A 22,144-nucleotide genomic window follows, 5' to 3' on the forward strand; every position below is an offset into this window, starting at 1 on the left:
ATTTGCCAATCGACAGTGCAGCCATTATTTTTGCCTCATCGCTCTCAACCATACAATTATTCATCAAACCACGGGGATTTAACAGGTTTTACAGTCATTTTCTTGTTGGGTGCATGCTTATAAGTAACTGCAATAAGCAATTTCATAAATGTGTCAAGTGCAGCATCTGGTTGCTCCTCATTACACACCCCAGACCAGCAAATATTCTTTGCATCTTTAACATAGGAATAACTACAAAACCTATAATATGACCTCTTATACACTATACTAGGCCTAGCCTTTGGAACGTTGCTTTTCCCAGATATGGCTACTATATTATGATGACTACATCTGATGAATTTGGACACTGCTTTAGAGCAGATGTCTGCAACGATAGTAAAGATGTGATCAATACATCTTTACTGTTTGTTAATACCCTGGTAGCTTGACTACCCTGGTAGCTTGACTGAACCATGTTTGAGGCACAGGTTACAGTTTGAAGCTTTTTCTTGAGTAGCAGCTTGATGAAAACCAGGCAATATTTATATCACCCAGAAAATACACCTCTCTGTTGATATCACAAACACTATATATACAAAAGTATGTTGGCACACCTTCAAATGAGTGGATTTGGCTATGTCAGCCACACCGGTTGCTTACAGGTGTATCAAATCAAGCACACCGCCATGCAATCTCCATAGACAAACATTGGCAGTAGAATGGCCTTACTGAAGAGCTTAGGGACTGTAAATGTGGCACCGTCATAGGATGCCTCCTTCCCAACAAGTCAGTTCAACAAATTGCTGCCCTGCTAGAGCTGCCCTGGTCAGTCTAGAGGCGAAAGAAACACACCTATTTAGGCGAGGTGCTGGCTAGCGGAGTAGAACACTTGAAAAATGAAAGGAGAGCCGCACACTCTAGGAGTTCAGATGTAATAATTTAATAACCTAATAACCAACGTTTCGACATACAAGCTGTCTTCATCAGGGTATAATGACAAACACTGCGGGGTGACGAGTTTATATAGTGTCAAAGGACAGACACAGGTGTCTGTAATCATGGCTGGGTGTGGCCTGGTATCATTGGTTAATTCTCAGATATAAAAATAACATACCAAAAACATGAATGCATAGCATATGATAATATATACAATTTGGCTACGTAGGCCTACAAATATTAACAATGAATAGAAAAATCACAAGAATGGCTTCAGATCAAAGTCTACGTTGAGACCGAAGGGAGCAAGGGTCTTTAAATTAAAGATCCAGGCAGCCTCTTGAGCTGCCCAGGTCAACTGAAACATCTAGGAGCAACAATGGCTCAGCCGCGAAGTGGTAGGTCACACAAGCTCACAGAACGAGACCTTTGAGTGCTAAAGCGTATAAATATTGTCTGTCATTGGTTGCAACAATCACTACTGAGTTCGACACTGCTTCTGGAAGCAAGGTCAGCACAAGAACTGTTAGTTCGTCTGGAGCTTCATGAAACGGGTTTCCATTGCCGAGCAGCCGCACACAAGCCTACGATCACCATGCACAATGCCAAGCGTTGCCTTGGCTTGGACTCCGGAGCAGTAGAAATGCGTTCTATGGAGGGATAAATCACGCATCACAATCTGGCAGTCTGATGGATGAATCTGGGTTTGGCAGATGCCAGGAAAACACTACCTGCCCCAATGCATAGTGCCAACTGTAAGGTTTGGTGGATGAGGAATAATGGTCTGGGGTTGTTTTTCATGGTTCGGCCTAGGTCCCTTAATTCCAGTGAAGGGAAATCTTAAAGCTGCAGCATACAATGACATTCTAGACCAGGCCTGGGCAACTCCAGTCCTCGGGGGCCTAATTGGTGAAACACTTTTGTCCCAACCCCAGCTAACACACCTGACTCCAATGTTCAACTAATCAGGATCTTCAGTTAAAAATGCATTAGTTTAAATCAGGTGTGTTTGCTAGGAATGGGGGAAAAGTGTGACTCCAATCAGGCCCCGAGGACTGGAATTGCCTAGGCCTGTTCTAGATGATACTGTGCTTCCAACTTTGTGGCAAGAGCTTGAAGAAGGCCCTTTCCTGATTCAGCGTGACAATGCCCCTGTGCACAAAGCGAGGTCCATACAGAAATGGTTTGTCGAGATCAGTGTGGAATAACTTGACTGGCCTGCACACAGCCCTGACCTCAACCTCATCAAACACATTTGGGATGAATTGGAACGCAGACTGCGAGCCAGGCCTAATGGTCCAACATCAGTGCCCCGACATCACAAATTCTCTTGTGGCTGAATGGAAGCCAGTCCCCGCAGCAATGTTCCAACATCTAGTGGAAAGCCTTCCCAGAAGAGTGGAGGCTGTTATAGCAGCAAAGGGGGGACCAACTCCATATTAATGCCCATGATTTTGGAATGAGATGTTCGACCAAAAGGTGTACACATACATGTAGTGTAGATTATCAAGCAATTCACACATATTATCTAGATACTTTCTGTTAGCACTTGGTGGTTTATAGTAGGCTTCAGGTGAGACAGGTAAACCTCTAGCCATATTACTTCAACAGCATTTGACAAGAGATCCTCGCTAGGTTTTACAGGAATCTGACTGAACAACAATGGCAACACCTCCACCATTGGCATTCCTGTATCTTCTGATGATATTGAAAAGATATATTGCTACCACTGTATCATCAAAGGTATTATCTAAGTGAGTTTCAGAGATAGTCAGTATATGAGTGTTGTCTGTTACTAGCAAGTTATCGATTTCATGAACCTTCTTTCTTAGGCTTCATAGTGTATGTTAATGTGGGCTATTTTTTAGCACTTTTCTGGGATTATTAATTGTTTGTATTGCTTTACAGGGAGGCTTATCAGAGGTAGACATGACATGATATGTTTGAGCCGATAGCAGAGTAAGCTGCACACAGTGGACTTCCGACTAGGGCAAACCGCCTCAGTGCTAAGTATAACTCAGGTTAATAGGTGCATGATTACTGCTTATTCGCCCGTCCCCACAGGACACCTTTTGCCTTTTGGTAGTCCATCATTGTAAATAAGAATTTGTTCTTAAAGACTTCTTATGGCTGCAGGGGCAGTATTGAGTAGCTTGGATGAAAGGTGCCCAGAGTAAACGGCCTGCTCCTCAGTCCCAGTTGCTAATATATGCATACTATTATAAGTATTGGACACTCCAAAGTTTCTAAAACTGTTTGAATGATGTCTGTGAGTATAACAGAACTCATATGGCAGGCAAAAACCTGAGAAGAAATCCAAACAGGAAGTGGGAAATCTGAGGTTGGTCGATTTTCAACCCAGCCCCAATTGAATACACAGCGGGATATTGGTTATGTTGCACTTCCTAATGCTTCCACTAGATGTCAACCGTATTTAGAAACTCTTTTGAGGATTCTACTGTGAAATGGGGGCTCATAAGGGCTGTTTGAGCCAGGTGTCTGGCAGATTGCCACAGGCTCTGAGGCGCAGTCACGAGAGAGTTAGCTCTCGTTCCATTGCTTTTCTACAGACATAGGAATTCTCCGGTTGGAACATAATTGACGTTTTATGTTAAATACATCCTAAAGATTGATTCCATACATTTGACATGTTTCTATGGACAGTAACGGAACTTTTTGACATTTCATCGGCAACTAGGGAACACGCTTCATGACTTTGGATTTGTTTACCAAACGTGCAAACAAAAGTAGCTCTTTGGACATAAATTATGGACATTATCAAACTAAATTAAACATTTAATGTGGAACTGGGATTCCTGGGAGTGCATTCTGATGAAGATCATCAAAGGTAAGTGAATATTTATAATGCTATTTCTGACTTCCGTTTGACTACCCAATATGGCGGATATCTTTTTGGCTGCTTTGTTGTCTGAAAGCTGTACTCAGATTATTGCATGGTTTGCTTTTTCCGTAAAGTTTAAAAAAAAATCTGACACAGCGGTTACATTAAGGAGAAGTGTATCTATATTTCCATGTCTAACAATTGTATTTTCATCGACAGTTATAATGAGTATATTTATGTAAAATTATGTGGCTCTCTGCAATATCAACGGATGTTTTTGTAACTAGTGAACATAACGCGCCAATGTATAATGAGAGTTTTTTATATAGATATGCACTTTATCGAACAAAACATATGTATTGTGTAACATGAAATCCTATGAGTGTCATCTGATGAAGATCATCAAAGGTTAGTAAGTCATTTTATCTCTATATGTGCTTTTTGTGACTCCTCTCTTTGGCTGGAAAATGGCTGAATTTTTCTGTGACTTGGCGGTGTAAAGTGTATTTGAAACCGGACACTTTGGTGGGATTAACAACAAGATTACCTTTAAAATGGTATAAGATACATGTATGTTTTAGGAATTTTAATTATGAGATTTCTGTTGTTTGAATTTGGCGCTTGGCACTTTCCCTGGCTGTTGTCATATCAATCCCCTTAACAAGATTGCAGCTCTAAGAAGTTTTAACGGACTTGCCTAGTTAAATAAAGCTCAAATTAAAAATTAAAAAATACAATAGCTGTATGACTGACAGAGGCATTCAGGGGAGTTAGAGGGACATACATTAGGTTACTTACTGCCAACACCCCTGGGACAATGTACATTTGCAGCACTACTACAACAACTCTGTGACACAATGGTAGGGATTATCTGAGCAGTGCTTGGGCCACTGATAAGTCATTGTCAAAACGTAGCCGTGAAATGCTCAGAACGGATCCAGAATGTTTGCAGGGCATCATGTGAAAATGTGAATACACATGTGAAAGGTTGTGTGATCACGTGAAAATCCACATGTGAAATATCCGCACTTGCGAAGTTGTTCCAAAACCACATAATTTCACATGTGAAAGGCTGTGATAACATGAAAATCCCCTTGTGAGATGTGAAACTTCATGTGAAATATCATCACATGTGAAGTGTTCTAAAGCCACATGGTTTCACATGTGCAATATGTGAGAATTTCACATGTAAAAACATTATGATTTTCCACATGTGGTATCGTGTTTGTTTTTGTAAGGGGGGTTGGCCATTTTGCTGTTTTATTAAATCGCAGAATGTATCTTCAAATGTGTACATGAAATTATTATTGTACAAATATTATTTGCGTTGATATTTACAATCCTTTGTCATCTTTTTACAGTGGGAGCTCCATCACAGATACAGATCTCTTATCTCTGACTGTGATGCCTTTGCCTACATTCCAGTGCCCTCGTGAACTTACACAACGGCTATAATAAATATTCTAGAGCTCATAGAGAGCTGATAGTTAAGTGGCTGAACATTGAAACACGTAACAGCCTGTTTGACCCGGATAACCTCCATGTAGTCACTTTATCATTGAATATAAAGTATTATATGTTTCTCAGCTCTTGTTGAACATCATTGAAACAGTGTTTGCTCCTTAGCAATCATGGGTTTCCTGGGTGACCATGCTATGGATATACTACAGAGTTTTCTAATATTGATGGCTCTTATAGGTAAGACCCCATTCAAATGTTTAGTATTATATTTTTCAATGGCAGAAGTGATTTAAACTGCAGTTAACAGTTGGTAACTTAAGTTAGTATTAGTCATCAGCAATGCACACGCAATGGATATACAACTAAGTTCTCTCTTATTGATCGCTGCAAGACCCCATACTTATTATATATATGTACAGGATAAGATATATACTGTACTTCTGATTACTTTAATAGGTATTTATGATACAATTACATTTGTATTGATGCATTGATGTATTGTAATGTATGTACTAATGTATTTATCAGTTGATGCTTGAAATCAATATCTTGTGAAAACACATTTTTAATGTTTTCCAACTTTGTGCATTTTGACAAATGGTAGGCAGGGAGTATATGGAATGGTAAGGGGTTATCCTTTATACTTGGTGAAAATTTGAGAAATATTAAAGCTGTTAAATGAGTAGGGAAATGTTATAGAATTATTTTATTATACATTTTATGTAATGATAATAGATGAATGATATGAACATATAAAAGCTAATTTGCTGGTATGGATCGCACATTTGACTCTTAAAACTGAAAAGAAAATCTTGAATCATCTTTGAAATATCTCACCTGGAATTTAGGTTTGGTTTTGTGCTGATCTAGGATCAGGTGCCTTTCAGATCATAATGAACCAGATATGATCCTAAATCAGCACCCATACTCTGAGACACTTTGTGAATACAGGTCCTGGAGTGTGTTTTACATGGCATTTAGTTTTCAGAATGTTTTTACATTGAAATAATAATACCATTCTAATACTGCATTTTATTTAATGTAACTCATGGACACTACAAGATGTGTAAATACGTCCATTTTAAGTGCAATTGTAAGGTAAAATATAAGTTTCAACATATTGCAACACTGCAATGATGCTAAAAACCAAACGTATTGAACTTCCGAAAAATACACTCAAATATATGCACGGTATTTGTCGCAAATGTGAAGAGTATCAGTGAGTGAACTGGCAAATTATGGGAATGTTTATGTGACCTGAGTATTTGTGAAAAACTTGCAATGTGAATAGTCAAATTAGAGAAATTTGAATTTATAGTCAAACTATAGGCAAACATATAGTAGTCATTAACCAACCTATAGGGCAAGAACCTCTGTTTCTGAAGAGGGACAGTGGACATCAAATCACATTTTATTTGTCACATACACATGGTTAGCAGATGTTAATATGAGTGTAGCGAAATGCTTGTGCTTCTAGTTCCGACCATGCAGTAATATCTAACAAGGATTCTAACAATTCCACAACAACTACCTTATACACACTAACATAAAGGAATGAATAAGAATATGTACATAAAAATATACAGTGGGGCAAAAAAGTATTTAGTCAGCCACCAATTGTGTAAGTTCTCCCACTTAAAAAGATGAGAGAGGCCTGTAATTTTCATCATAGGTACACTTCAACTATGACAGACAAAATGTATTTGCAAATTATGGTGGAAAATAAGTATTTGGTCAATAACAAAAGTTTATCCTTGTCCTTGATGATCTTTTTGGCCTTCCTGTGACATCGGGTGGTGTAGGTGTCCTGGAGGGCAGGTAGTTTGCCACCAGTGATGCGTTGTAGAAAATCTTAAGACAGTTGTGCTACAAGTCATCTAATGCTATTAGCAAATGTTAATTAGCAATTTTTATAATGACGATAAAAGTAATTCGGTAGGATTTCGCTAGTAAGAGGAAGGGAGTGGCATTTATAGGGAACTCTATACTTCTAGAGTTTCGTTTCAGCAGCTTTCATAGCCATATAAACCTGCAATAAAATGAACCAATGGAAATATGTCAAATGAGTTCAGCTAACTGCTCAGTGCTCATGAATCTTTTGACATTATCTGAGATGGAAAATATATGTAATTATGTTATCAAATCAAATGTTATTAGTCACATGCACAGAATACAACAGTCTGTCTGTGAACAATTGTTGGAAAAATTAAATGTGTCACAAAGTAGATGCCCTAACCGACTTGCCAAAACTATAGTTTGTTAACAAGAAATTTGTGGAGTGGTTGAAAAACTAGTTTTAATGACTCCAACCTAAGTGTATGTAAACTTCCGACTTCAACTATATGTACAGCCACTGTGGGGACGACGTCATTGATGCAGTTATTTATGAAGCCAGTGACTGATGTTGTGTACTCCTCAATGCCATCGGAAGAATCGCGGAACATATTCCAGTCTGTGCCATCTTATGGCCGTATACAGGTGATTGAGTGCGGTCCTAATGCTATCATTGGTTTGTGGTGGTAAATAGACAGCTACAAAGAATATAGATGAAAACTCTCTCAGTAAATAGTGTGGAGATCTTATAGATATAGGTGTGGAGATCTTATAGATCTTATACCTCAGGCGAGCAAAACCTTGAGACTTCCTTATTATTTTGTGCACCAGCTGTTGTTTACTAATATACTGTACATAGACCGTCACCCCTTATCTTATCAGAGGCGGCCGTTCTACCCTGCCGAAAAATCGTATAAACTTCCAGCCGTGTGTTATTCATGTCGTCATTCAGCTACGACTCAGTGAAACACAAGATATTACAATTTGTAATGTCACATTGGTAGTATATGGAGGCAGATTACCCACTAGCCGTCGGATCCTTACAAGGCACCCAGAGCTACGTCCCCGATATCTCTGTCTCATTCTCCTGCGAATGACGGGGATGAGGGCCTTGTCGGGTGTCTGGAGTAAATCCTTCGTGTCCGACTCATTAAATAAAAAAATATTCTTCCAGTAAGAGGTAAGTAATCGCTGTCCTGATGTATAGAAGCTATTTTCGGTCATAAGAGACGGTGGCAGAAACATTATGTACAAAATAAGTTACAAATAACGCGAAAAAACACACAATAGCACAAATAGTTAGGGGACCGTAAAACGAACAACAAAGCGGCAGCCATCTCTTCCGGCGACATTATATTGGGATGTGAAGTTACAAAAACAATATATTGAAATATTTCATTCAATAAAGGATTGTATTTAACGAGCAAGGAAAATATAGACGGTGTGGGAAAGCAGTCCTAATAATATTTTTGTTTTTGTTGAAATAACTGTTAGAAAACTGTACTAATGATTCATTCTCTACCACCCAAAACAGCAAATACAGCCTCATCAACTGATTTCACAATAACATCTAAAGAGAAAATTCATCCACCAACAGATGGGATTACAAGATTTAAAATGGGGGAGAAAAACCCAGACAGACTCAAAACAAATATAAATGCATCTGTGAGGAATATGGTGGCAGCAACAAGTGCCTTGCAGGAAATAAAACCCTCACAACCTCCTACGGTTACAAATGATTCTGCCACTAATAATGAACAATCTTCAGCAGTCACGGACGGGCAAATATCTTCCACTACCGTTGGACTCTCATCTACCCAGGGATCTGAAAGTACAACTGCAGAGCCAACTGACTCCACAACTGCAGCGGGAACGACCCTTGAAGATCACACAACAACGTTAGAAATGTCAACAATTCCAGCTGAAACAACTACCATTGTTACACAAGAACCATCAGCTAGCCCAGAGACTGTGACAAGCCCATCTCCCACAATCACTTCTGGTCACACAACAGTGCACTCTGACGTTACAAGTGAGTCTCTAACTAGCACTGCTGGTAGCTCAACATCAAGTGAGGCTTCAACATCAACTTCTGAAGCAAACACATCTGCTGAAGACTCGACAGCGACCACAGCTGGTTTAACAAGTGCAACTGTGGAAGCTACGTTTTCAACATCGGGAGTGACCATGACACCAGAATCAACCAAAGACACAATGGAAACAACTACAGCTATGTCCTCAAGTGTAACAGAATCTTCAACCAGTACCTTGCCAGAAACAAGTCCCTCACAACCTTCTACGATTACCAGTGAGCCTGCCACTACAAATGAACTAACTTCAGCAGTGACGGACGGGCAAATATCTTCCACTACCGTTGGACTCTCATCTACCCAGGGATCTGAAAGTACAACTGCAGAGCCAACTGACTCCACAACTGCAGCGGGAACGACCCTTGAAGATCACACAACAACGTTAGAAATGTCAACAATTCCAGCTGAAACAACGACCATTGTTACACAAGAACCATCAGCTAGCCCAGAGACTGTGACAAGCCCATCTCCCACAATCACTTCTGGTCACACAACAGTGCCCTCTGACGTTACAAGTGAGTCTCTAACTAGCACTGCTGGTACCTCAACATCAAGTGAGGCATCAACAACAACTTCTGAAGCAAACACATCTGCTGAAGAATCGACAGCGACCTCAGCTGGTTTAACAAGTGCAACTGTGGAAGCTACGTTTTCAACATCGGGAGTGACCATGACACCAGAATCAACCAAAGACACAATGGAAACAACTACAGCTATGTCCTCAAGTGTAACAGAATCTTCAACCAGTACCTTGCCAGAAACAAGTCCCTCACAACCTTCTACGATTACCAGTGAGCCTGCCACTACAAATGAACTAACTTCAGCAGTGACGGACGGGCAAATATCTTCCACTACCGTTGGACTCTCATCTACCCAGGGATCTGAAAGTACAACTGCAGAGCCAACTGACTCCACAACTGCAGCGGGAACGACCCTTGAAGATCACACAACAACGTTAGAAATGTCAACAATTCCAGCTGAAACAACGACCATTGTTACACAAGAACCATCAGCTAGCCCAGAGACTGTGACAAGCCCATCTCCCACAATCACTTCTGGTCACACAACAGTGCCCTCTGACGTTACAAGTGAGTCTGTAACTAGCACTGCTGGTACCTCAACATCAAGTGAGGCATCAACAACAACTTCTGAAGCAAACACATCTGCTGAAGAATCGACAGCGACCTCAGCTGGTTTAACAAGTGCAACTGTGGAAGCTACGTTTTCAACATCGGGAGTGACCATGACACCAGAATCAACCAAAGACACAATGGAAACAACTACAGCTATGTCCTCAAGTGTAACAGAATCTTCAACCAGTACCTTGCCGGAAACAAGTCCCTCACAACCTTCTACGATTACCAGTGAGCCTGCCACTACAAATGAACTAACTTCAGCAGTGACGGACGGGCAAATATCTTCCACTACCGTTGGACTCTCATCTACCCAGGGATCTGAAAGTACAACTGCAGAGCCAACTGACTCCACAACTGCAGCGGGAACGACCCTTGAAGATCACACAACAACGTTAGAAATGTCAACAATTCCAGCTGAAACAACGACCATTGTTACACAAGAACCATCAGCTAGCCCAGAGACTGTGACAAGCCCATCTCCCACAATCACTTCTGGTCACACAACAGTGCCCTCTGACGTTACAAGTGAGTCTCTAACTAGCACTGCTGGTACCTCAACATCAAGTGAGGCATCAACAACAACTTCTGAAGCAAACACATCTGCTGAAGAATCGACAGCGACCTCAGCTGGTTTAACAAGTGCAACTGTGGAAGCTACGTTTTCAACATCGGGAGTGACCATGACACCAGAATCAACCAAAGACACAATGGAAACAACTACAGCTATGTCCTCAAGTGTAACAGAATCTTCAACCAGTACCTTGCCGGAAACAAGTCCCTCACAACCTTCTACGATTACCAGTGAGCCTGCCACTACAAATGAACTAACTTCAGCAGTGACGGACGGGCAAATATCTTCCACTACCGTTGAACTCTCATCTACCCAGGGATCTGAAAGTACAACTGCAGAGCCAACTGACTCCACAACTGCAGCGGGAACGACCCTTGAAGATCACACAACAACGTTAGAAATGTCAACAATTCCAGCTGAAACAACGACCATTGTTACACAAGAACCATCAGCTAGCCCAGAGACTGTGACAAGCCCATCTCCCACAATCACTTCTGGTCACACAACAGTGCCCTCTGACGTTACAAGTGAGTCTGTAACTAGCACTGCTGGTACCTCAACATCAAGTGAGGCATCAACAACAACTTCTGAAGCAAACACATCTGCTGAAGAATCGACAGCGACCTCAGCTGGTTTAACAAGTGCAACTGTGGAAGCTACGTTTTCAACATCGGGAGTGACCATGACACCAGAATCAACCAAAGACACAATGGAAACAACTACAGCTATGTCCTCAAGTGTAACAGAATCTTCAACCAGTACCTTGCCGGAAACAAGTCCCTCACAACCTTCTACGATTACCAGTGAGCCTGCCACTACAAATGAACTAACTTCAGCAGTGACGGACGGGCAAATATCTTCCACTACCGTTGGACTCTCATCTACCCAGGGATCTGAAAGTACAACTGCAGAGCCAACTGACTCCACAACTGCAGCGGGAACGACCCTTGAAGATCACACAACAACGTTAGAAATGTCAACAATTCCAGCTGAAACAACGACCATTGTTACACAAGAACCATCAGCTAGCCCAGAGACTGTGACAAGCCCATCTCCCACAATCACTTCTGGTCACACAACAGTGCCCTCTGACGTTACAAGTGAGTCTGTAACTAGCACTGCTGGTACCTCAACATCAAGTGAGGCATCAACAACAACTTCTGAAGCAAACACATCTGCTGAAGAATCGACAGCGACCTCAGCTGGTTTAACAAGTGCAACTGTGGAAGCTACGTTTTCAACATCGGGAGTGACCATGACACCAGAATCAACCAAAGACACAATGGAAACAACTACAGCTATGTCCTCAAGTGTAACAGAATCTTCAACCAGTACCTTGCCGGAAACAAGTCCCTCACAACCTTCTACGATTACCAGTGAGCCTGCCACTACAAATGAACTAACTTCAGCAGTGACGGACGGGCAAATATCTTCCACTACCGTTGGACTCTCATCTACCCAGGGATCTGAAAGTACAACTGCAGAGCCAACTGACTCCACAACTGCAGCGGGAACGACCCTTGAAGATCACACAACAACGTTAGAAATGTCAACAATTCCAGCTGAAACAACGACCATTGTTACACAAGAACCATCAGCTAGCCCAGAGACTGTGACAAGCCCATCTCCCACAATCACTTCTGGTCACACAACAGTGCCCTCTGACGTTACAAGTGAGTCTGTAACTAGCACTGCTGGTACCTCAACATCAAGTGAGGCATCAACAACAACTTCTGAAGCAAACACATCTGCTGAAGAATCGACAGCGACCTCAGCTGGTTTAACAAGTGCAACTGTGGAAGCTACGTTTTCAACATCGGGAGTGACCATGACACCAGAATCAACCAAAGACACAATGGAAACAACTACAGCTATGTCCTCAAGTGTAACAGAATCTTCAACCAGTACCTTGCCGGAAACAAGTCCCTCACAACCTTCTACGATTACCAGTGAGCCTGCCACTACAAATGAACTAACTTCAGCAGTGACGGACGGGCAAATATCTTCCACTACCGTTGGACTCTCATCTACCCAGGGATCTGAAAGTACAACTGCAGAGCCAACTGACTCCACAACTGCAGCGGGAACGACCCTTGAAGATCACACAACAACGTTAGAAATGTCAACAATTCCAGCTGAAACAACGACCATTGTTACACAAGAACCATCAGCTAGCCCAGAGACTGTGACAAGCCCATCTCCCACAATCACTTCTGGTCACACAACAGTGCCCTCTGACGTTACAAGTGAGTCTGTAACTAGCACTGCTGGTACCTCAACATCAAGTGAGGCATCAACAACAACTTCTGAAGCAAACACATCTGCTGAAGAATCGACAGCGACCTCAGCTGGTTTAACAAGTGCAACTGTGGAAGCTACGTTTTCAACATCGGGAGTGACCATGACACCAGAATCAACCAAAGACACAATGGAAACCACTACAGCTATGTCCTCAAGTGTAACAGAATCTTCAACCAGTACCTCGCCGGAAACAAGTCCCTCACAACCTTCTACGATTACCAGTGAGCCTGCCACTACAAATGAACTAACTTCAGCAGTCACGGACGGGCAAATATCTTCCACTACCGTTGAACTCTCATCTACCCAGGGAACTGAAAGTACAACTGCAGAGCCAACTGACTCCACAACTGCAGCGGGAACGACCCTTGAAGATCACACAACAACGTTAGAAATGTCAACAATTCCAGCTGAAACAACGACCATTGTTACACAAGAACCATCAGCTAGCCCAGAGACTGTGACAAGCCCATCTCCCACAATCACTTCTGGTCACACAACAGTGCCCTCTGACGTTACAAGTGAGTCTGTAACTAGCACTGCTGGTACCTCAACATCAAGTGAGGCATCAACAACAACTTCTGAAGCAAACACATCTGCTGAAGAATCGACAGCGACCTCAGCTGGTTTAACAAGTGCAACTGTGGAAGCTACGTTTTCAACATCGGGAGTGACCATGACACCAGAATCAACCAAAGACACAATGGAAACAACTGCAGCTATGTCCTCAAGTGTAACAGCATCTTCAACCAGTACCTTGCCGGAAACAAGTCCCTCACAACCTTCTACGATTACCAGTGAGCCTGCCACTACAAATGAACTAACTTCAGCAGTCACGGACGGGCAAATATCTTCCACTACCGTTGAACTCTCATCTACCCAGGGAACTGAAAGTACAACTGCAGAGCCAACTGACTCCACAACTGCAGCGGGAACGACCCTTGAAGATCACACAACAACGTTAGAAATGTCAACAATTCCAGCTGAAACAACGACCATTGTTACACAAGAACCATCAGCTAGCCCAGAGACTGTGACAAGCCCATCTCCCACAATCACTTCTGGTCACACAACAGTGCCCTCTGACGTTACAAGTGAGTCTGTAACTAGCACTGCTGGTACCTCAACATCAAGTGAGGCATCAACAACAACTTCTGAAGCAAACACATCTGCTGAAGAATCGACAGCGACCTCAGCTGGTTTAACAAGTGCAACTGTGGAAGCTACGTTTTCAACATCGGGAGTGACCATGACACCCGAATCAACCAAAGACACAATGGAAACAACTACAGCTATGTCCTCAAGTGTAACAGAATCTTCAACCAGTACCTTGCCGGAAACAAGTCCCTCACAACCTTCTACGATTACCAGTGAGCCTGCCACTACAAATGAACTAACTTCAGCAGTGACGGACGGGCAAATATCTTCCACTACCGTTGGACTCTCATCTACCCAGGGATCTGAAAGTACAACTGCAGAGCCAACTGACTCCACAACTGCAGCGGGAACGACCCTTGAAGATCACACAACAACGTTAGAAATGTCAACAATTCCAGCTGAAACAACGACCATTGTTACACAAGAACCATCAGCTAGCCCAGAGACTGTGACAAGCCCATCTCCCACAATAACTTCTGGTCACACAACAGTGCCCTCTGACGTTACAAGTGAGTCTGTAACTAGCACTGCTGGTACCTCAACATCAAGTGAGGCATCAACAACAACTTCTGAAGCAAACACATCTGCTGAAGAATCGACAGCGACCTCAGCTGGTTTAACAAGTGCAACTTTGGAAGCTACAATTTCAACATCGGGAGTGACCATGACACCCGAATCAACCAAAGACACAATGGAAACAACTACAGCTATGTCCTCAAGTGTAACAGAATCTTCAACCAGTACCTTGCCGGAAACAAGTCCCTCACAACCTTCTACGATTACCAGTGAGCCTGCCACTACAAATGAACTAACTTCAGCAGTGACGGACGGGCAAATATCTTCCACTACCGTTGGACTCTCATCTACCCAGGGATCTGAAAGTACAACTGCAGAGCCAACTGACTCCACAACTGCAGCGGGAACGACCCTTGAAGATCACACAACAACGTTAGAAATGTCAACAATTCCAGCTGAAACAACGAGCATTGTTACACAAGAACCATCAGCTAGCCCAGAGACTGTGACAAGCCCATCTCCCACAATCACTTCTGGTCACACAACAGTGCCCTCTGACGTTACAAGTGAGTCTGTAACTAGCACTGCTGGTACCTCAACATCAAGTGAGGCATCAACAACAACTTCTGAAGCAAACACATCTGCTGAAGAATCGACAGCGACCTCAGCTGGTTTAACAAGTGCAACTGTGGAAGCTACGTTTTCAACATCGGGAGTGACCATGACACCCGAATCAACCAAAGACACAATGGAAACAACTACAGCTATGTCCTCAAGTGTAACAGAATCTTCAACCAGTACCTTGCCGGAAACAAGTCCCTCACAACCTTCTACGATTACCAGTGAGCCTGCCACTACAAATGAACTAACTTCAGCAGTGACGGACGGGCAAATATCTTCCACTACCGTTGGACTCTCATCTACCCAGGGATCTGAAAGTACAACTGCAGAGCCAACTGACTCCACAACTGCAGCGGGAACGACCCTTGAAGATCACACAACAACGTTAGAAATGTCAACAATTCCAGCTGAAACAACGACCATTGTTACACAAGAACCATCAGCGAGCCCAGAGACTGTGACAAGCCCATCTCCCACAATCACTTCTGGTCACACAACTGTGCCCTCTGACGTTACAAGTGAGTCTCTAACTAGCACTGCTGGTACCTCAACATCAAGTGAGGCATCAACAACAACTTCTGAAGCAAGCACATCTGCTGAAGCGTCAACATGGACGACAGCTGGTTTAACAAGTGCAACTGTGGAAGCTACGTTTTCAACATCGGGAGTGACCATGACACCCGAATCAACCAAAGACACAATGGAAACAACTACAGCTATGTCCTCAAGTGTAACAGAATCTTCAACCAGTACCTTGCCAGAAACAAGTCCCTCACAACCTTCTACGATTACCAGTGAGCCTGCCACTACAAATGAACTAACTTCAGCAGTGACGGACGGGCAAATATCTTCCACTACCGTTGGACTCTCATCTACCCAGGGATCTGAAAGTACAACTGCAGAGCCAACTGACTCCACAACTGCAGCGGGAACGACCCTTGAAGATCACACAACAACGTTAGAAATGTCAACAATTCCAGCTGAAACAACGACCATTGTTACACAAGAACCATCAGCTAGCCCAGAGACTGTGACAAGCCCATCTCCCACAATCACTTCTGGTCACACAACAGTGCCCTCTGACGTTACAAGTGAGTCTGTAACTAGCACTGCTGGTACCTCAACATCAAGTGAGGCATCAACAACAACTTCTGAAGCAAACACATCTGCTGAAGAATCGACAGCGACCTCAGCTGGTTTAACAAGTGCAACTGTGGAAGCTACGTTTTCAACATCGGGAGTGACCATGACACCCGAATCAACCAAAGACACAATGGAAACAACTACAGCTATGTCCTCAAGTGTAACAGAATCTTCAACCAGTACCTTGCCGGAAACAAGTCCCTCACAACCTTCTACGATTACCAGTGAGCCTGCCACTACAAATGAACTAACTTCAGCAGTGACGGACGGGCAAATATCTTCCACTACCGTTGGACTCTCATCTACCCAGGGATCTGAAAGTACAACTGCAGAGCCAACTGACTCCACAACTGCAGCGGGAACGACCCTTGAAGATCACACAACAACGTTAGAAATGTCAACAATTCCAGCTGAAACAACGACCATTGTTACACAAGAACCATCAGCTAGCCCAGAGACTGTGACAAGCCCATCTCCCACAATCACTTCTGGTCACACAACAGTGCCCTCTGACGTTACAAGTGAGTCTCTAACTAGCACTGCTGGTACCTCAACATCAAGTGAGGCATCAACAACAACTTCTGAAGCAAACACATCTGCTGAAGAATCGACAGCGACCTCAGCTGGTTTAACAAGTGCAACTGTGGAAGCTACGTTTTCAACATCGGGAGTGACCATGACACCCGAATCAACCAAAGACACAATGGAAACAACTACAGCTATGTCCTCAAGTGTAACAGAATCTTCAACCAGTACCTTGCCGGAAACAAGTCCCTCACAACCTTCTACGATTACCAGTGAGCCTGCCACTACAAATGAACTAACTTCAGCAGTGACGGACGGGCAAATATCTTCCACTACCGTTGGACTCTCATCTACCCAGGGATCTGAAAGTACAACTGCAGAGCCAACTGACTCCACAACTGCAGCGGGAACGACCCTTGAAGATCACACAACAACGTTAGAAATGTCAACAATTCCAGCTGAAACAACGACCATTGTTACACAAGAACCATCTGCTAGCCCAGAGACTGTGACAAGCCCATCTCCCACAATCACTTCTGGTCACACAACAGTGCCCTCTGACGTTACAAGTGAGTCTCTAACTAGCACTGCTGGTACCTCAACATCAAGTGAGGCATCAACAACAACTTCTGAAGCAAACACATCTGCTGAAGAATCGACAGCGACCTCAGCTGGTTTAACAAGTGCAACTTTGGAAGCTACAATTTCAACATCGGGAGTGACCATGACACCCGAATCAACCAAAGACACAATGGAAACAACTACAGCTATGTCCTCAAGTGTAACAGAATCTTCAACCAGTACCTTGCCGGAAACAAGTCCCTCACAACCTTCTACGATTACCAGTGAGCCTGCCACTACAAATGAACTAACTTCAGCAGTGACGGACGGGCAAATATCTTCCACTACCGTTGGACTCTCATCTACAGGGATCTGAAAGTACAACTGCAGAGCCAACTGACTCCACAACTGCAGCGGGAACGACCCTTGAAGATCACACAACAACGTTAGAAATGTCAACAATTCCAGCTGAAACAACGACCATTGTTACACAAGAACCATCAGCTAGCCCAGAGACTGTGACAAGCCCATCTCCCACAATCACTTCTGGTCACACAACAGTGCCCTCTGACGTTACAAGTGAGTCTGTAACTAGCACTGCTGGTACCTCAACATCAAGTGAGGCATCAACAACAACTTCTGAAGCAAACACATCTGCTGAAGAATCGACAGCGACCTCAGCTGGTTTAACAAGTGCAACTGTGGAAGCTACGTTTTCAACATCGGGAGTGACCATGACACCCGAATCAACCAAAGACACAATGGAAACAACTACAGCTATGTCCTCAAGTGTAACAGAATCTTCAACCAGTACCTTGCCGGAAACAAGTCCCTCACAACCTTCTACGATTACCAGTGAGCCTGCCACTACAAATGAACTAACTTCAGCAGTGACGGACGGGCAAATATCTTCCACTACCGTTGGACTCTCATCTACCCAGGGATCTGAAAGTACAACTGCAGAGCCAACTGACTCCACAACTGCAGCGGGAACGACCCTTGAAGATCACACAACAACGTTAGAAATGTCAACAATTCCAGCTGAAACAACGACCATTGTTACACAAGAACCATCAGCTAGCCCAGAGACTGTGACAAGCCCATCTCCCACAATCACTTCTGGTCACACAACAGTGCCCTCTGACGTTACAAGTGAGTCTCTAACTAGCACTGCTGGTACCTCAACATCAAGTGAGGCATCAACAACAACTTCTGAAGCAAACACATCTGCTGAAGAATCGACAGCGACCTCAGCTGGTTTAACAAGTGCAACTGTGGAAGCTACGTTTTCAACATCGGGAGTGACCATGACACCCGAATCAACCAAAGACACAATGGAAACAACTACAGCTATGTCCTCAAGTGTAACAGAATCTTCAACCAGTACCTTGCCGGAAACAAGTCCCTCACAACCTTCTACGATTACCAGTGAGCCTGCCACTACAAATGAACTAACTTCAGCAGTGACGGACGGGCAAATATCTTCCACTACCGTTGGACTCTCATCTACCCAGGGATCTGAAAGTACAACTGCAGAGCCAACTGACTCCACAACTGCAGCGGGAACGACCCTTGAAGATCACACAACAACGTTAGAAATGTCAACAATTCCAGCTGAAACAACGACCATTGTTACACAAGAACCATCTGCTAGCCCAGAGACTGTGACAAGCCCATCTCCCACAATCACTTCTGGTCACACAACAGTGCCCTCTGACGTTACAAGTGAGTCTGTAACTAGCACTGCTGGTACCTCAACATCAAGTGAGGCATCAACAACAACTTCTGAAGCAAACACATCTGCTGAAGAATCGACAGCGACCTCAGCTGGTTTAACAAGTGCAACTGTGGAAGCTACGTTTTCAACATCGGGAGTGACCATGACACCCGAATCAACCAAAGACACAATGGAAACAACTACAGCTATGTCCTCAAGTGTAACAGAATCTTCAACCAGTACCTTGCCGGAAACAAGTCCCTCACAACCTTCTACGATTACCAGTGAGCCTGCCACTACAAATGAACTAACTTCAGCAGTGACGGACGGGCAAATATCTTCCACTACCGTTGGACTCTCATCTACCCAGGGATCTGAAAGTACAACTGCAGAGCCAACTGACTCCACAACTGCAGCGGGAACGACCCTTGAAGATCACACAACAACGTTAGAAATGTCAACAATTCCAGCTGAAACAACGACCATTGTTACACAAGAACCATCTGCTAGCCCAGAGACTGTGACAAGCCCATCTCCCACAATCACTTCTGGTCACACAACAGTGCCCTCTGACGTTACAAGTGAGTCTCTAACTAGCACTGCTGGTACCTCAACATCAAGTGAGGCATCAACAACAACTTCTGAAGCAAACACATCTGCTGAAGAATCGACAGCGACCTCAGCTGGTTTAACAAGTGCAACTGTGGAAGCTACGTTTTCAACATCGGGAGTGACCATGACACCCGAATCAACCAAAGACACAATGGAAACAACTACAGCTATGTCCTCAAGTGTAACAGAATCTTCAACCAGTACCTTGCCGGAAACAAGTCCCTCACAACCTTCTACGATTACCAGTGAGCCTGCCACTACAAATGAACTAACTTCAGCAGTGACGGACGGGCAAATATCTTCCACTACCGTTGGACTCTCATCTACCCAGGGATCTGAAAGTACAACTGCAGAGCCAACTGACTCCACAACTGCAGCGGGAACGACCCTTGAAGATCACACAACAACGTTAGAAATGTCAACAATTCCAGCTGAAACAACGACCATTGTTACACAAGAACCATCAGCTAGCCCAGAGACTGTGACAAGCCCATCTCCCACAATCACTTCTGGTCACACAACAGTGCCCTCTGACGTTACAAGTGAGTCTCTAACTAGCACTGCTGGTACCTCAACATCAAGTGAGGCATCAACAACAACTTCTGAAGCAAACACATCTGCTGAAGAATCGACAGCGACCTCAGCTGGTTTAACAAGTGCAACTGTGGAAGCTACGTTTTCAACATCGGGAGTGACCATGACACCCGAATCAACCAAAGACACAATGGAAACAACTACAGCTATGTCCTCAAGTGTAACAGAATCTTCAACCAGTACCTTGCCGGAAACAAGTCCCTCACAACCTTCTACGATTACCAGTGAGCCTGCCACTACAAATGAACTAACTTCAGCAGTGACGGACGGGCAAATATCTTCCACTACCGTTGGACTCTCATCTACCCAGGGATCTGAAAGTACAACTGCAGAGCCAACTGACTCCACAACTGCAGCGGGAACGACCCTTGAAGATCACACAACAACGTTAGAAATGTCAACAATTCCAGCTGAAACAACGACCATTGTTACACAAGAACCATCAGCTAGCCCAGAGACTGTGACAAGCCCATCTCCCACAATCACTTCTGGTCACACAACAGTGCCCTCTGACGTTACAAGTGAGTCTCTAACTAGCACTGCTGGTACCTCAACATCAAGTGAGGCATCAACAACAACTTCTGAAGCAAACACATCTGCTGAAGAATCGACAGCGACCTCAGCTGGTTTAACAAGTGCAACTGTGGAAGCTACGTTTTCAACATCGGGAGTGACCATGACACCCGAATCAACCAAAGACACAATGGAAACAACTACAGCTATGTCCTCAAGTGTAACAGAATCTTCAACCAGTACCTTGCCGGAAACAAGTCCCTCACAACCTTCTACGATTACCAGTGAGCCTGCCACTACAAATGAACTAACTTCAGCAGTGACGGACGGGCAAATATCTTCCACTACCGTTGGACTCTCATCTACCCAGGGATCTGAAAGTACAACTGCAGAGCCAACTGACTCCACAACTGCAGCGGGAACGACCCTTGAAGATCACACAACAACGTTAGAAATGTCAACAATTCCAGCTGAAACAACGACCATTGTTACACAAGAACCATCAGCTAGCCCAGAGACTGTGACAAGCCCATCTCCCACAATCACTTCTGGTCACACAACAGTGCCCTCTGACGTTACAAGTGAGTCTGTAACTAGCACTGCTGGTACCTCAACATCAAGTGAGGCATCAACAACAACTTCTGAAGCAAACACATCTGCTGAAGAATCGACAGCGACCTCAGCTGGTTTAACAAGTGCAACTGTGGAAGCTACGTTTTCAACATCGGGAGTGACCATGACACCCGAATCAACCAAAGACACAATGGAAACAACTACAGCTATGTCCTCAAGTGTAACAGAATCTTCAACCAGTACCTTGCCGGAAACAAGTCCCTCACAACCTTCTACGATTACCAGTGAGCCTGCCACTACAAATGAACTAACTTCAGCAGTGACGGACGGGCAAATATCTTCCACTACCGTTGGACTCTCATCTACCCAGGGATCTGAAAGTACAACTGCAGAGCCAACTGACTCCACAACTGCAGCGGGAACGACCCTTGAAGATCACACAACAACGTTAGAAATGTCAACAAT

The 22,144-nt window shown here is 43.8% G+C and overlaps 1 protein-coding gene across 1 annotated transcript; it reads left to right on the forward strand.

Moving 5' to 3' along the window:
- The first annotated feature begins 12,888 nt into the window (after positions 1-12,888).
- Positions 12,889-15,666, forward strand: LOC121847571 (mucin-5AC-like). Its single transcript, XM_042329328.1, has 3 exons — positions 12,889-14,169; positions 14,898-15,089; positions 15,471-15,666. Exons 1-3 carry the CDS (start codon positions 12,968-12,970, stop codon positions 15,664-15,666), a joined length of 1,590 nt encoding a protein of 529 aa, XP_042185262.1. The 5' UTR covers positions 12,889-12,967.
- Positions 15,667-22,144: the final 6,478 nt, after the last annotated feature.

The sequence above is a fragment of the Oncorhynchus tshawytscha genome, linkage group LG10 (genome assembly GCF_018296145.1).
Source record: "Oncorhynchus tshawytscha isolate Ot180627B linkage group LG10, Otsh_v2.0, whole genome shotgun sequence".
Lineage (NCBI taxonomy): Eukaryota > Metazoa > Chordata > Actinopteri > Salmoniformes > Salmonidae > Oncorhynchus > Oncorhynchus tshawytscha.